Source organism: Hoplias malabaricus, chromosome 2 (assembly GCF_029633855.1).
Source record: "Hoplias malabaricus isolate fHopMal1 chromosome 2, fHopMal1.hap1, whole genome shotgun sequence".
Lineage (NCBI taxonomy): Eukaryota > Metazoa > Chordata > Actinopteri > Characiformes > Erythrinidae > Hoplias > Hoplias malabaricus.
The window spans coordinates 35,105,659-35,123,284 of NC_089801.1; the positions used below are offsets into that span (position 1 = coordinate 35,105,659).

Here is a 17,626-nt window from a genome sequence, read left to right on the forward strand (position 1 = left end):
ACCGAGGAACAGGGGAATTCAACATATTTTGCTCAAAGTTCTGCTTTCTTAAATCATTAGGGCAGATGTGGAGAGTTAAGTTAATAATTAGAGATTTGGTCGAGGTTCACAGACTGTTAATAAAGTTACACACAGCCAACAAATATGGACACCCTTCAGAAAACTGTTCATCTTCGATCAGCTCACTCACCACGTACCTGTGTCACCACGATCTTCGTCTTTTTTAGGTTTTTGAAGAGAAATATGCTGCAGTCAAATTACTCTTAAAGATACAATGCTCTTCTCGTAGAGTGGTACAAACAAAAACTACGTGTTTGGTGTGATTTATTTATTACTTTTAACAGCGAGCTCCTCTCCACAAATTAGGATTTTCCCCCACTTCCGCTATAAATTAGCCTGTCCATTTTCCTTAAAGGCTCAGCACCACTTAATGGACCTCCATGAATATTTCACATTATTTTAGTTACTGACATATATAAGTATGAATTAAAATGAAAATAGCAGCTTAATTTGCTTCAAAACTAACAATTTTATTAAATTGACAGAAAAACCAGAGCTCGCTACGGAAATTCTTGAGCTGAACAACGCCGCGGTAAAACACCGTTAAGACTGACTGTTATGACAGTATCTAGCGATAGCTAAATAACCATTATTCATGACAATAATCTAGCAATAAGCTAAAGTCAAATTTAGAGGTACCGTTATTCTCGTAAATGTGATCGAAGTCGAACTCGAATTCATCCGACTCTATAAACCTCCGTAATGCAACTATCGCTACGTAGCCGAGTATAATCTGAGCCACCGAGTTTAGCAAGTCAAGCTACCGTTAACACCAACTAAAACAGGCGAAGTAAGTGTACTCACCCTGTTTACAGAGGCTCTTGAACACCTTTCGTTGGTGTCCTTACATGCCCATATTGTTGGAAAAGCGCCAGTGAAATGAGCTACAGATAACGGAGTTAGCATTAAATTAAGCGCAACTTCGAGAGTTCTTGTCCACCATCTACGTCACAGGTAACGCGCCTATTAGTTTCCGAACACCGTGTGGGGGGGGGGGGGGAAGACCAACGGTCTTTTAAAGCACTTGTATTGGTGCTTTCAGCGCAGAGATGTGCTTCGTTTCAGTTTATCAGCAAGTATCAGTTCACAGATGTTTGTAGTTTTATAATATATGCAATACTGAACATTTGTCTGTTTATAATACTGAAAATTTGTAAGGCAGTAGCCTACAATATTTTTGTAGGCAGTATTTTGTGGCAGCCATTCTCATGAACGTTGAGATGGACACCAAGCTGTTTGGTGTGTGCGCACATGAAAGTGGGCAGTAGGTGGCGTTATGCCCCTTAAAATGCACTTTTGTGTCCACTCTTCTTTAAATGTTATTTCAGGGATATTGTACATACCTTTTGCACACAAATCAATGCCTGGGCACACCTTAGAATAACTGAAAAAAATAAAATAAAAAGGGTGAGGTGGTCTAAATCATTTACATACAGCAATGAAAAATGTCCTTGCAAATCCTGTGTCATATCATAATCTGCAACTTCATTTACATTTTATTTTTCTACTATTATAAAATGGCAGTTACTTTCAAGAATAGCAACACTGATTTTTGGATTGTGGTGCCTGACCAGTAAAGAAACCTCCTGCTGATGGGAAAAAGAAAAACAAACTCCACCCACATTCCACCAGTTACAGCCAAGAGCCGTTTATTGTAAAGATCGTGGGGCAAATCCTGCAACAGATCTTTCCAAAGAGGGCATTTTTTTTAAAAACAAAATTAAGAACTGTACAAATAAACACTTAAACTTCATTTTACAAAAAAATCCGGGCCAAGCCCTTCTGTTATTCAGAGCAGCCAGAGAGAAGAGGATTCTGGGAAATGGATAGACAGCAGTTGCTAGCCCAAGTCCAGCTGTTGAAGCATTGCAGGACAGAAGTGAGTGTATGAACTGTCCACCGTGCTGCTTCAGAGACTAGAGTAAAAGGTCACAGATGTCAGGTGAGGGGGGTCAGTGCTTGCTTTTCTTGGACTTCTTGTGTGAGCGGTGGGGTGATCGAGACGAAGACCTCCAGGACTTTCTCTGTGGCGATGGAGAGCGGGAACGCTTTGATTTCTTTGGGGACCGAGATCTTGTTCTTCATTAACAGAGAAAGATGGTGTATTAGCATTTTCATTGAACGTGGCTTACCACAGGCCTCTAATGAACAGTGAATGTTTACTAAATGGGAAAACATATCGGGTTAAGTTTTGTGAATAGTTGTTTTGCAGTCAAAACCATCCAGCAATTGTTCTGGACACAAAACACAATATGCAATAATAAAACAAATAAAAAAGTAGGATCATATATATATTAGAGAATACAAATAACTAAAGTAAACATTTTTACTCAGATTAAACAATTTATAAAACAAATTTTATTCTTATATTTGAAGATTTTACCAGCAATAAGGCCATGAGTGTGTTTACCTGTCTCTTTTCTCCTCTTTATCTCGACTCCTCCCCCTGCTTCTCTCTCGGTCTTCACTCTTCTTGCTCCTCTCTCTGTCCCTCTCTTTATCTCTCTCTTTCTCCTTCTCTCTTTCCTTCTCCCGCTCCCTCCCTTTGCTTTTGTCTTCCCCCCTGTCTCTCCGCTCCTCTTTCTTCGGTCTGTCCTTCTGCTTGCTCACTGGTTTGTCTTGCTGTTCTTCATCGTCTTTATCAAACTCCTGTGGAAAGAGAATTTTTCTCTTAAATGTCAAAACTAGTGAGTGTGTGAAGATTCAAAGAGGAAGTATACACAGTGCTAATAGGTAGGATACATATTTAATTTACGTGTTAGCAACATTATCCTCCTTGCTGCGGATTTAAGAAAAATTTCAGACACCAAAAATTTTTTCAGCTGAAGGCTGGAGACCCTAGTTTTGCTTATTTTACAAATTCAATCAGTTTAATGTTATTTTAACCTAGGCTGAGTCTTAAGTCTTGGGTTAGAGTTGTTAGCCAACTTGCCACTCAAGTCTTCATCTGTGGTGTGTATCAATGAACTGCTCCAACACATCACACAGACTCAAACAGATAAAGCTCCTTTATTTAATGATTTCATGGTTGTGAACCACATCAGTGTATTTTTCCTCACAGAGACATGGCAAAAACCTGGTGATCATTTCCACCTTAATTTGTTGACTCCTACTGGTTTTAGATATTTAGCTGAGCCCAGGCCACAGGGGGGTTGTCTCGCTGTCATTCTTGATGATTCACTTAATGTACGTCTCTGTGAGTTTGAGGTAAAATGATTTGAATACATGGCTCTGAAACTGGTCAGCTCAACCCCTGTGCTGTTTCTGTTAATCTATTACCCACCAAAGACTTCCTCTGACTTCTTCACAGAACTCTAAGATACTCACATTGGCCAGTTCTGTATGTCCAGCTCTGGTCATGCTAGGGGATTTTAACATCCATGTTGATGCCATCTGTTCATTGACAACTGAATTTGAGTCTCTGTTGGACTGCTTTAGCTTGACACGATTTTCCCCACACATTGGATTTAATTTGTTCTTCTGGTCTATCTGTTACCTCTGTCCCTGGCTCTATTGTTGGTGTTTCTGACCACAAGCTTGTTGAAGCATCTGTAAACATCTCAGTTTCATGCCAGTGCATTAAATCTACCGTCTCCTTCCATAGAATCAAAGCTATCAAACCTCAATCGTTTTCTGCCCTTCTTCAGTCTTCTATTTCTCGGCTGTCCTGTCCTGATGACATTCTGACTCTTTTTAATGACACCGTTTCTGGTGTACTAGACCAATTGGCTCCCTTAAAGAATAGACAGGTCCCTGCTGGTCGCTCCTCCCCTTGGTTCACTCCTGAACTCTGTGCTTTAAAAACCACTGGTAGGTGTCTGGAGCTCCGCTTCAAGAAATCTTCTTACTTTGCACTTAATGGCATATACTGACCACATGATTTTTTATAATACTGCTTTAAAATCTGCCCGTTCTGCACACATCATCTCTTATTAATAATTCTGCCCAAACACCCAAAACACTTTTCGCTACTGTTAGTAAACTCATTCAGCCACAAACAATCAAGAACTTTAACACTGCTGAGCAATGTGAAGTTTTCCATAGATTTTTTTAATGACAAGATTACTAAAATCTACCATCAGCTCCTCTCATCATCTTCTTCACCTGAGCATTGTTTCCATTTGAGACCAGCTCATAAACCTCTGGTTAATATCTCTCCCATTGATCCAGCCTTTATATCAGAGCTTATAGTTAATTCCGATGCTTGTACCCATCTCCTCGATGCTGCTCCTACCACACTTCTTAAAACATATTCCACCATCATATCCAGCCCCATTTCCCATCTCATTAATATGTCTCTTGCCTCAGGTTATGTTCCCATAGGCCTTAAAACATCTGTCATCACAACCATTCTCAAAAAACCTGGTCTGAACACAGCCAATCTTGATAATTTCCGACCTATTTCTAACCTCCCCTTTTTAGCCAAGCTGTTAGAAAGGGTGGTGGCCATTCAGTTAGAGTAATTCCTGATGGACAATAATCTTTTTGAGACTTTTCAATCTGGCTTCTGCACAAAACACAGTACTGAGACAGCCCTTTTGCAGGTTTTAAACGATATCCTGCTCACTACTGATTCTGGTGCGCTCAGTATCCTTCTTCTCTTAGATTTGAGTCCAGCATTCAACAATGTTAATCACAACATACTCATCTCCCGTCTCTCAGCTATTGGCATAACTGTTGCCCTTGGTACACACAGATCTTCTTCTAGTACTGTTATGCAAGGTGTTCCCCAATGTTCTGTCCTAGGCCCTATACTATTAATCATATACATGCTGCCACTTGGTCAGATCATCCACAGCCATGGTCTTAATTATCATTGTTATGCAGATGATACTCAAATATATGTGAGCACCAAAAATACCTCCACTCTGCCTCCCTCTGCCCTTATTTTCCTGCGTTCAGGACCTGAGACACTGGTTGCACGCCAACTTTTGAAACTCACAGAAAAACTGAAGTCTTACTCGCTGGCCCCAAGTCCACTCTATCAAAAATTTCTGATATCACACTTAACTTGGTGTGGCTGTAAAAACTTCTCCAGTTGTTCGCAATTTCGGTGTACTGCTCGACTCCTCTCCGTCCTTCAAACACCATTAAGGGCCTAACCAAAACATCCTTTTTCCATCTACGTAATATTGCTTACCTTTGTCCCCTGCTTTCTGTTAAGAACACTGAAATTCTGGTCCATGCATTCATTTCCTCCCGTTTAGACTACTGTAATTCTCTCTTCATTGGCCTTCCTTCTATGACCATACACTCCCTTCAGTGTGTCCAGAACTCTGCTGCTCGGGTCCTCTCTTATTCTACAAAATCAGCTCATATCACCCCTGTTCTTCATCAGCTCCACTGGTTACCTGTCTCTCTCCGTATTCGGTCTGGCGCCAGCCTACCTTTCTGAACTTTTACACTCCTATTGTCCTACAAGATCAGAGGTCCTCAGAGCGGTCTTTTATCAGTACCAAAATTTAAATTAGTTACCGCTGGTGGTAGATCATTCACCGTGATGGCAACCAAGCTCTGGAATTCATTACCACAAAGCACCTCTGCTCTTCATTTTCTGCCTTTAAAACCCAGCTAAAGACCCATCTCTTCTCTCAGTACTTCTGCACTCTGCAGGCATAAGTGTACCCCCCCCCCCCTCTGTGTAAAGCGACCATCGGTTTTAGAAAGAAGCTATATAAATCTAATATTATTATTATTTTACCTTTTGTAGTAGTTTGTTTCTGTAGTGTTGAACTTGCTGTTGGAGGCTCATGTTGGACTTCTTTTGTCTCTTCCCAGACTCCAACTCATCCTGAAACTTCATGACCTTCACCTGCCGCACACACAAACACAATCAGCTTTGTCTAGTGTGGCTTCAGCTCTGGAATAATTATGATTCTAATGACTTCTATTCACATTAAAAGTAATAGTTTTCTTAACACCACAATGTAAACCATGCGCTGGCTTGGTAAATCAAGCTTTAAATGGCAAATTCTCTTATTCTTTGAGTTCCTCTCTCACCTCCAGCTCTCGGAGTCGAGTCCTCTTGCTCTCAGACATCTCAAAGTTTCTCAGGCTGCTCTTAAACTCTGCTCCTTCATACCTGCTTGGACTGGCTGCATCATCACTGCTGCTGACATCAGAGTCCACCTCATTCTCCTTCACATCACTAAGAGAGGTAAGAGTATAACACTTCCCGTATAATCACACAGTTCCCCAATAGTGAAATGCAATATCTGTGTGTGGCTGCAATATTTTTCAATAATTTTAATACAATTTATTATTTATAACTTATAAAATAGATTTGTGTGCCACAGATAGATTTGTGTGCCACAGGCAATATGATGCCTCAGCAGTTTGTGCCTTTATATGTCATACTGTGCTGGCCCTGTTAACGATAAATGCTTATTTTTCAATAAAGGAAACATTCTGCTAATGTTCATAAAGACTTACCCTGCATTTGTCTCATCCTCCGAATCTGATTTAGCTGCAGGGTGAAAGAGGACATCAAGGGTCAGGTTAATTCTTTTTATATTTACTGTTATAAACAGAACAGGAGATAAGTGTTAGGAAGTTTATTCCTGTGACTTAATTTTTTTTATTGAAACCAAAATAATTAATCCTGCAAGAGCTGGAAAAAAAGTGACACTCCACTTCAGTTCCACAGAAGTAGTTTAAATTAAGGAATAAATCATAGCCTAGATCAAAATATTTTAGTTCCACAGGGCATTGTAGTTAAAGTTCAAGACTTGGCTTTATCCATCTCCAGCAATCAAGTCATATATGAGATACGTTTTAAATAAAGGCTAATACAGTGCCCTGTTAGGGATATAAATATCTTTCAAACATTTTTACCTGAAGGTTCAACATCATCCACTCTTTCCCATTTAGACAAGGCAACACTGGGCACTGTTTTATCCAAGCCTTCATCCACTGCAATATGCAGATTTACAAAGTTAGAAATCAACAGTCCTAGAAAATGCTTACATAAATGTCTGGTAAGTCATCATACTAAACACAACAAATACAGCAACAACAATCTTGAGAATCTTTACTCACAAGGCACACCGTCAATGTCATCTATCTGGGTCCCGAGGGGGACGCCGTCCAAGTCATCCACGGGAACCCCATCAATTGAGGAGGGGTCCCACTGCATGGGAGAGCCATCCAGATCATCCAAAGGCATCCCATCAATTTCAGCCTCGTCCAGAGGAGCTCCATCTAATGGAGCACCATCCAAGTCTGGAGAAGCAGGCTGCTAATGTGAAGAAAAACGGGCTGTGTTAATAAGTTAATAACTAATAGACAAAATTTAAGAGTATTTTTGGCATGTGATTTGATTATGTGAAAGCAATTTATATTAATCAGAATTTATATTCCATTTTATTTAAATGCAACTAAGCATCAAACTATGCAGAATCCACATCTAAAACATTGAGGCTGACCAAATGATGGGAATTTTTGCTGTGCTTATTGACCACTGAAGACCAACTGTGTTGGAGGTCACAGGTCACCTCAGTCCTGTCAATCATTTCTTCTCCTGGCTTGATAAGGCCAAGGAAAATGTTCTGCAACTGGATCAAATAGGATTCCGGGTAAATAGCCCAGTCTTCCCAAGCCCGGAAACAATTCATTATCTTTTGCTAAAGAGAAAGAAAGAGAACATATTTTTTATTAATGTGTGTGTGGGGTAAAAAAAAAAAATATATATATATATATAAATAAATAAATAAATAAAGGAACAAAAGGAATGTATAAGGTTGTGTAAGTCTTCGAAGGAAAATCTGTCATGAACAAGAGACAAAACCACTTCTCCATAACGGAGCACTCACCTTAAACTGCTCAGCCTGCAATCTGGCCTGGATGTTTCGATATGCCTCGCCAACATCACTGAAAATCTGAGGCAGCTTGGGCTCAAAGCTGCCACAACCCAGCACACATTAATCACATTATACACACCGTAAATTCTGGTAACCAGTGAAATACACCACAAAGTCAAATGCAAAGATTAATCTCTTACTATTTTCGGTAGTAGGATGCGTTTGCAACTTTGGCACAGGAGTTATACAAGATGTCTGAAACCAGATACAGTCTTGCAACCTGCAGGAAAAAAAAAATACAATTATCACAATACACAGGTGTTCTTTCTGGCTTGTGACACAGCATTCTAATCAGTTTAATTTCACACTGATTTGAAATGGGATGTTCTGATAAATGAACAGGAACTTGGGAAGAGGAAAATAAAGGTGTGTGTTCACCTTCTTCTGTAGTGGTGTGTGGAGTATAGAGAGTGACTCAGCGATGCAGGAGACCACCTCCTCTGCAGCTTCAGCTTTCTCCAGACAAAACAGCATGGCATCACCAATCTCTACTCTACGGGGAGTTAAACTCCGCAACAGTTCTTCCAATTGCTCTCTGTGTCTGAGAGACACACACATACACAGTCAATAATTTCCTTAACTATTCCCATGCACACCCCTCTCTAAACATGCACACACCTCTCTCAAATATTTTGAAGAAGAAAATTATCTTCATGTATTCTTCCCATATTTTAAAATGCAGTCAAAGGTCCAAGACATGTTCTGTGGTCTAAATGTAGCACTTTGAGGGTAATATTAAAAAAGCAAGATAATTTGCTTGTGTGGTTTCTAATGCTGTTATAACAATAATAATAATTTTAAACACCCAGACAAAAGAAAGGCTAGAACTCAGGCTTAACAAGTGACTCCTACTTCTGTTGCACAGCTAAAAACAATGTATTTCCATACATTTCCGGAACTATCTTTTGGATGGCAACCAGAGAAGTTAAAAGTCTAGCCCATACTCTGTCTTCAGCTGTCCTTTCTTCAGCTCCTCCTCCTGGGTGGGTGGGGGTTCTTCCTCCGACTCCTCGTCTCCATGGATATACGGCTTTAGGACAGGGGGCCGCCATAAAGAGCCACCCCGAAACATTCGGAAATGTGATGTCTTCCACTCGCTCTGACTGTCTCCCTAAGAGAGACAGAGAGAATGCTCCCTATTAATACCATTTATTAAAGAAGAATATTACAAGTGCAGGCGTCTGTACACTTAGTGGACAGAATGAACATGGACAAATTTGTTATATATCCCTAACAAGGGATCTGTCAGTAAACGAACACAAAATTACAACATTGAATAGACACAGTCAAAGACACTGAGGCACTCATATTTAGATGTGTTTTCAGGGAGGGGGAGCAACTAAAGTGAAAGAAAACATACATACCTGCAGTATGGAATAAAGCTTCCATCTATAGTAAACATGTTCCTGACTCTTATTATCAAACAGAAACCTGAAAAATCACAACACACAAATTCGGTTTTATAATTTATTTTATGGAAATATTTTAAATGTTGTGCTGAGTTAAATAATTACCTAAAAAAATGGAGAGAAAAATCTTTCAATGCTCATGTACATACACAAAGTTTAATTGCCCACACACCTGAAATCTGGGTTGTTCTTTTCTCGGCTCATGATTATGGCCTCAAACATGGGTCCCTCTCTTACAACAAACTCAATCATCCTGTGGATGAGGCACAGCAGGTTCCTATGTATTCAAAGAGACAGAGGGATGAGAGCATGAACGAGTGTATACTCCTCCCTCCTCTTTCTTTCTTTAAACCTACAATATGATTCCTGGAGAGAAGTCTCATTTTTAGATGGCTCTGAAAAGCCTGTTTAGCTGGATAAGGGGTGACAATCATAAAAGGCTCTCAATGTTTATTATAAACATATTCTTAAGTTCTCAGCAGCTGCAAACAAAAGTTTTATTAAAACAGTTCATAAATTTCCTTAATGGCTATAACACACTGCTGCTGCAGATTTTAATTCACATTTTAATAAAACACTACTGAAATTTAAAAGATAGTATCTGTGCATACAAATGCTTTATAAAAGCAGGTTCCAGGAATGTGCAACTAAATTCTGTAGGAGGGTAGTTCTCCAATGGCTGGATCTCGAGTGTCTTTCACATTAAGGTCCTAAACTCAAAATAAGGGGACCCCATATGTGGTCCCACACCCTTATAGTTACATAATTTACTAATATCAGTGATTATGAATTAATTGGTGGCATGCCCTGAATATTTCACTAAAATCATACAATAAATTACAAATTACCCTGCAGTTGTCTTTTTTATTTTTTAAATTCACTTTCCAATGCATGTATCACATTTGAAGGCAGGAATAAAAGCAGTTAAGATAAACCCTACTGTCTAATGCATGCTTTATCTAACAGGTAAAATAAATTCTAGGATTATTTATTTTTATTTTATTTTTCAGATAACATTTTGCTTCTTGGGTAAATAAATAACTTGGCCATTCTGTCCACTTCAATCTACTGTCACTGAACAATTTGGGAAGCTTTTGTTAAGAGAATTTTTGAAGTTATTCTCAGTCTTCGCATACACTCCCTGCATGTAACGTACTGTGGTCTTAGGCTAATACTGCATGTATCTTAGGTCATAAACAAAAACAGTCATCTATCCCAGCAGAGCGTGTACAGTTCTGTTGGGTTAATCAGTACCATCTAAGCTTACTGATATGTTTATGCAGTTTTCTGAGCCATACTGTGATATTAAATGGATAAAGAGTGTGTACCTTTCTGATGGGATAACCACTGTCACTGCGGCGTCGTACAGAGTCTGTTCGTGACGTCAAACCACGTGATGAAGATACGAACAATATAACGTGAGTTTATGTTTATAAAAAAACCGTAGCACAGTCACACAATACTGCATAACATCCTCCCCAACAGAACCCCTTCTAATCTCATGTAGACACGTTAAGACTACTGCAACCTACAATTAATCTGTATGAGAAGTAGAATTGAAATTACTTAACAAGGCCAAAGTGTTTAGGTAAATATACAGATTCAAAAATAAAACCAAATAAATCTGTGGCTAACAATGAATGAAAGCATATGCAGAGCAGTAAACAGTCCAATCTGACCAGTGCTAAAACGGTCAAATGAACCTATCAGATGTCAACATATTTACATTAAGTAAATCTTTAAAAGTCCTGTTCCATTACCTTCTTGTGTGTGTGCGTGCGTGCTGTCTATGACTTAAACTTTCTAGCTTTGAAACTGTATTAACACATTATTTTGATGGTCCACTTCAGATAGTTTGCAGATGCTAACTCTGCCTTAAATTGTATAAATATTTAATTTAGCTCAACATTTTCATAACTCTTAACATTTCCCTAACCCTAATTTTAACAGTTCCTAACTTGAACTTGCATTCAGATAATATCAAAAAAAACAACCTAAAAGTTGGTTTTGGTAGATCAGAATTAAGCCAAGTCCTGTAGTATACTCACCTATCTGGACTGTGTGGTCCAGAACTAGGCTAAATCCAGTCCAGTAAATCTATTTTTCCTTAAAGTAATTTTAGTCTTAAGATGAACCTCCCCAAAACCTGAACTTAGGCTTGTGTTCCACTGAGTAATTTAACAGCAAGAGTTACAGGAGACCATCAAAATAAAGGATGACCATGAATGAATGAATGAATGAATGAATATATATATATATATATATATATATATATATATATATATATATATATATATATATATATATATATACACACTTTAAGAGCACCCTGTAAGTCTGACCAGGTTTTAAAAACCTCACCAACTCAATATCAAACACTAAGCACATCACAAGTGCAGGCCCTCTGTGCCATGCACAGAGAACTGTTAGGAGACTGAGTTCACCTTGTAGAAATCCTCCTGTGAGCGGCTGCGTGGTTTAGTGAAGTCATTGCGGAAGCGATCCCTCGATTGAGCATTGAAAGGAAGTCCAGAGGGTGGCGGCGGGGCTGTGGTCTTCAGGACTCCGATGGGTGTGTACAAGGGCTGAGGTGGGATCCGCACAGCCTTCCCCCAACCCAACTTCATTTCAAATCCCATTATTGTTTTACCTGCAAGTGGAGGTAATGCAATTACAGTATGGATTTAAAGGATTTATTTGCAATAGATCAGATTTAAGAAGTTCAAAAGCTCATCAGGAATTAGAAACACTGACAACAATACAATGTTGTACTTTAATGTTAATCATTTATCCTAACTTAACATCCTTAAGTTAAGGATTGCCTTTCATTATAAGTATATGTTAAAATGATATCTGCTAAAAACAAAAATGTCACTGACCATCTAAAGCAGCCAATGCCCTCTCAGCATCTTTCCGTGTCATAAAGGCCACAAAGCCACGGTTAGTCACTCTGGTCCTCTCCTCTTCTGTCCGAGGCCACATGATTTTAACACTGGCCAGTGGGCCGTACTTTCCAAACTCCTTACACAGCATCTCCTCTGTCATCTACAGAGCCAACACATGGAGATAAAAAAAATTAAATTGGGGGTGGGTGGGAGGGAAGTGGCAGTTTTTTTAAGCAGTGTATGAAAAGAAAAATCATGAAGATGACATTTATTAATTTAATATATATTTATATCCAAAATGACCTAAAGAATAACATACATAATACACAGTATGTTTAAATCTCTATGGTTCCCAAAGTGGAAGCATATGGATAATGATACATTGCATGTCAAAGTGTAAAATACATGGTCAACACCATTTATATTCCTGATTGTATTATGTTCTACTGCAGCATACCTTGGGATTGATGCAGCCGATGTAGAGGTTAGTGGTGGTTGGCACAGTTGGGTCATCATCAAATACTACATTTAAAAACACAGTGAACACAGACTTATTTGAAACCCAAGCATACACAACCTGAGAAACAGTAACCAATTCCTGGATGTGAATATGAGTTGGCCAACACTGACAAACATTCAGTTAAAATGACCAACTGCTAATGCGTGTTTGTGTATATGCCTCACTTGACCGTCGTGCCAGTGGAAGATCCACATCTGGATAAACCCCTCCTGGGTCATTTTTCTTCCTTTTATAGCGCTCCTCTCTCTCCTCCTGGATTCTGACAGACAAGGCAAACAGCGTCACACGTGCCTCAAGTGACACTCTTTTGCAACTCAAATAGACTTATGTGGCTTCTAACACTGCATGAGATACTTCCATCTATAAATATATTCAGAAGTATCATACAGAAGTACACAGTCCAGTGTCTGAGTTTTTGAGCACTCCTAGCCAAACATGTTTAAATGGTCTTCTGGGTTAAAATCATTACACATCTTCTGCACATTATGTATTTACTGTTTAATATATTGAAAAAATGACATTATTAAAACATTTTATTAAGTCATCCTAAATGTCACAAGTGAAAATAAAATGTGCAAAATTGTACATTTAAGTTTATTTATTTAAATAAATAGAAAAGTATTATGTAAACAGTGAAATTCTAAAAAGTTGGGTAGTTCTATTTGGAACTACCCAAGATTTGAGGCTTATATTAAATCGCCCAGTGCTCCCAATATGCTCTACAGTCACTTACTGTTTTAGCTCCTCTTTAAACAGTTCCAGGTTACTCTTTTTCTTTTCTTCAGTTTTCTTTTTAACAACCTGCAACAGATAAATATCCATGCTGATTTAAGCTCAGATTTTCTCAGGCAGTAAAATACTCAATCGTACTGTGGCATTTCTCAACTCTATTCTGGAACATATAACTACATAATATACATTGTCTATAACTAGAACACAGTACTTGTATCAGATAGACTATCCAATTCACTTGTTAACAGTGGTTCAGTACCGTTTTTTTATGCTCTGCATGATGTGATGGTGACACATTCTGTGGTACAGGAGTGAATTTAGAAGAAGGTCTGTAGAGTTTGTTTTTCTTAATCTCTGCTGACTCTTCCTCTGCAAGGGAGAGACAAAACTTTCAACAATAGCATTATGTAAAAAAGAATTAATTCTGAAGAATGCACATTACTAAAAAGACAATCAGCTTAAAGCATACAAAGAAAATAGAAATGTAAATTTGTAAATAAATAAAAAGTTATTAATAGGTCATGGTCTTTATTTGCTGCAGTATCAGACTCCACTTTTCCTGTAGGTTTTACAAAGTCTTTGCATTAGAGAAGTTCTGATTACATTCAGCCTTGAGAACATTAGAGATGTGATGTCAGTATTGATATGAGATGAATATCCTGTGCTGATACTGGATGTCCACAGTTTAATGCTGAGGGTCTTTATTATATTTCTCTAGTCCACTCTTAGCATTGAGCATGTTGACCTCAGGCTTATGTGCACCTGCTCAAGCACCTAGACATCTATAGAAAGCTTGTCTATGAATATTATAGACGAGAACAGCTTAACCTATGGGTTATACCTTAAATTAGTTGAATTTGCTGGTTTTAAGAGGTTTCTATGTACCTGAACATTTAGCAATTGTTATTATCCGAGCACATCCACAAGCAGCTCTGATTAGCCCACAGATTAATCAGATTTCCTGTAACAAGCATTTTCTACACTGTTCTACCTTTAGTTGCATTGACAATCCCCCCTCGTACAAAAGTCTTAACTCCGCTCTTCTCACTGCCGTCAAAAGATGCCAAGAACTCCTCAAAGACCTCGGCAGCCTTCTCTTCTTCCTGTATAATTGAAAGATTATGGAAGGGTGGGATGGAATTCAGTTTTAAAAAAATATATTTATAAAATCAAACCACAGAGATAAACAACTGCAGTAGCCACGTGGAACTATTCACTGCTATCCTTTAAAAACAAACAAAAAAAACCTAAGTTTTATTACTGTTTATACTTTGTTTTAATAACTGTTGTTACATCATGAAATTCATAAGGCATGCTGAAGAAATCCACTACTCACATCTTCAGTATTGTATACTACGCTGCTTACAGCTTTTTGACAAACAGAACTATGATTTAATATAAAACCTAATGCAATTTTTGTGCTTTCTGATACATGTCCTTATTACAAACTATGAAGACATCTGCACCATGGGGTATTCCGTGTACTTAACAAAAGATACAGGATCAGAGTCTTCTGTTTGCATAGTGGTGAGGTGACCTATCAAACCAAATGAAGGTCAGGTCACTAGATTATCAATCACCAAATCACCTTTTTCTTGATCTCCTCTTGCTCTTTCTTCGTGAGAACCCTCTTCACTCCTGTAGATTTCCCTTTTTTGTCAGCCATATTGACTGCAAATCAAATGACAAGAAATCTCATTAACAGCTGACTGTATCAAGGACCACCCTCACCATCACAACATCTAAGAGCTACAATAATGGGGAGGGTCATATAGCAACATTTTTATACCCATGGTGGTTAGGGAATGGGGCTTGTAACCAGAAGTTCTCCAGTTTGAGGAAGCGCAATGGCTAGGGCTGCCCACCACTCCAAGCATGTGTGCTCCCTGCATCCTGATGTTCACTAGTGTGTGTAAATGTGTTTCACTGCATAGATTAGGTTAAAAGCAGAGAACAAATTCCTGTGGCCAATAAAGTGATTCTAATTCAAATACTGGATGTTGACTTATGAAAAAGAAGGTGCTTTTACCTATTATAGGAGAGTTGCTAATAAAAGCAAAAGAGTGAAATTAACTAGACAAACAACTTATAGCTATATATGATTTACTAAAGTAAGACATCAAAGCCCACATTCACCATCATCAATAAGTAAAAACATGTCCTCAGTCCCAACTCCAAATCAGACTTGATTTGAATCTGCAGTGAAAGTGATATCACAGAAGACAAACACTGACATGTATCTGACTATGAAACCAGCAGTAGTCGTATATCTGAAATTAAAAGTTGTGTTGGATCCAAGGCTGCATTTACAATCCTCAGATAGACCTGATCAGCCTTAAATATGCAGGAACATCAACTTTTTTGTATTCTAAGAGATAAAACGTGCCCATGTGAAACTAATTTTAGACTATTCTGGGTAATACGTGTAATAAAATAACGCAATGTTTACAATGGAAATAGGTAAAAAATAAATGCAGCATATTGGTCAGTTAATCAAACGCCAAAATGTCATTTTGAAATTCTTAAATGTGGGAGAGACACAAATGTGTCGTTTTATTTCCTCTGTGGCTGGTGCAAAGAGTTTTCACGGCGGTAGATTATTCAGCTAACAAAGCTATAATGTTCCGTTCCACCTTAAGTGGCGTAGGCTATTTTACGTTTACTGCTGCACCATTTAAGGTAGAACGAAAAGTTCGAAGAAGATGATACAGAAAGGGAAAATACAGCTCATTTCAACCTCGTTGAATTCATACACATAGCTTGAGGAACAAAAGACTGCAGTCAGTGAAATAAAAGCAAAGGAAAGAGACATTTATCTCAAGAAACTCTCAATTTAGGCTGAAGTTACCCAGCTTTATGTTACAGGAGCTAGCTAGCTAATGCTTCCCAAGCCCTTACATTAAATCACCTGCAAAATATATCTCACATCTAAGGAACTCTGTTCGGAAAAATGCCTCGGTGCTGCAGGAGTTAAGCGGGAGAATCTGTTAGGACCCGAATCATTCACTCCAGGCCCCGCGACGACTCCAGAGCTTCTCCAGAGGGACACAAACACAGCCCAGCGCCTCTTAACACTCCGCCATTATACAGCTCCCAAATATGGAGAAAGGGGAAATGTGACATCGCACCGGGACAACCAATCGGGCGCCGAGCTTATGTCAAGAGGACGTGTCGTCACACACGGAAATGTATTTCGCGGTCTCACACACTCTATCTCTCGATAAAGCTGGTTTTATTGGAACACAAAATGTGCTGACAGTTACCTACAGGAAGATAAACTAAGTTCAAAGTCAACAAATTACTTTTTTTTATTATTATTTTTTTAATTTTACGTTAACAGAAGCATAATTAAAAAGTTTATTTATTCCAGTAATTCAATTCAAAAAGCAAAACTCATATATTCATTTCAAAGAGTGATCTATTTCTAGTGTTTATTTCTTTTAATGTTGATGATTATGCTTTACATCCAATGAAAACACAAAATACATTATCTCAGAAAATTAGAATATTATATCAGACCAATGTAGAAAAAGATTTTTAATACAGACATTTTGGCCTACTGAAAAATATGTACAGTATATGATCAATACTTAGTAGCGGCTCGTTTTGTATGAATGACTGCATCAATGTGGCATGGCATGGAGGCGATCAGCCTGAGGTGTTATGTAAGCCCGGGTTGCTTTGATAGCTGCCTTCTGGTGTCTTTCATCTTCCTCTTGATAACAAATGAAAAGAAATGGATCTTGAAGCACTGACTCCAGCAGCAGTCCACTCCTTGTGAATCTCCCCCAAATTTTTGAATGGCCTTTTTTTGACAGTACTTTCAAGGCTGCGGTTATCCCTGTTGCTTGTGCACCATTTTCTACCACACTTTTTCCTTCCACTTAACTTTCCATTAATATGCTTGGATACAGCAGGAAAGTGTCAATGACTGCCTTATGGACATCTATCAAGTCAGCAGTCTTCCCCATGATTGTGCATCCTACTGAACCAGACTAAGGGACAATTTTAAAGGATTAAGAAACATTTGCAGGTATTTTGTGTTTTTTATTCTAATTTTCTGAGAATTGATTATTGGGTTTTCATTGGCTATGAACCCAAATAATCAACATTAAAAGTAATAAACGCTTGAAATAAATGACTCTGTTTGTAATGAATTCA

The 17,626-nt window shown here is 38.4% G+C and overlaps 1 protein-coding gene across 5 annotated transcripts; it reads right to left on the minus strand.

Moving 5' to 3' along the window:
* Nucleotides 1–1,690: 1,690 nt before the first annotated feature.
* On the minus strand, nt 1,691–16,591 carry zgc:163098 (uncharacterized protein LOC100037380 homolog). Of its 5 annotated transcripts, none has more exons than XM_066658806.1 (24): nt 16,392–16,591; nt 15,054–15,136; nt 14,457–14,568; nt 13,725–13,834; nt 13,467–13,534; nt 12,898–12,992; nt 12,671–12,735; nt 12,208–12,373; nt 11,773–11,978; nt 10,657–10,700; nt 9,501–9,605; nt 9,284–9,350; nt 8,864–9,030; nt 8,298–8,460; nt 8,060–8,139; nt 7,872–7,959; nt 7,485–7,682; nt 7,099–7,297; nt 6,895–6,972; nt 6,493–6,526; nt 6,061–6,208; nt 5,762–5,872; nt 2,471–2,709; nt 1,691–2,139 (listed from the first exon to the last, which is right to left on the minus strand). In XM_066658806.1, exons 2-24 carry the CDS (start codon nt 15,129–15,131, stop codon nt 2,013–2,015), a joined length of 2,748 nt encoding a protein of 915 aa, XP_066514903.1. In that variant the 5' UTR covers nt 15,132–15,136; nt 16,392–16,591; the 3' UTR covers nt 1,691–2,012. The 5 variants fall into 5 exon arrangements, with proteins under 5 accessions (XP_066514903.1, XP_066514906.1, XP_066514905.1 ...); XM_066658809.1 differs by having other exon boundaries at nt 7,099–7,294; nt 7,554–7,682; nt 16,374–16,591; XM_066658808.1 differs by having other exon boundaries at nt 7,554–7,682; nt 16,374–16,591.
* Nucleotides 16,592–17,626: the final 1,035 nt, after the last annotated feature.

Bases quoted from the DNA above. Each gene is read 5' to 3' on its own strand.
- zgc:163098 (XM_066658806.1), bottom strand. From the start codon at position 15,131: ATGGCTGACAAAAAAGGGAAATCTACAGGAGTGAAGAGGGTTCTCACG. The intron at 12,374-12,670 runs GTATGCTGCAGT...TTGGCTCTGTAG, and splicing joins TCGGCTGCATCAATCCCAAG to ATGACAGAGGAGATGCTGTG. The intron at 10,701-11,772 runs GTGAACTCAGTC...CGTCACGAACAG, and splicing joins CACAGGAGGATTTCTACAAG to ACTCTGTACGACGCCGCAGT.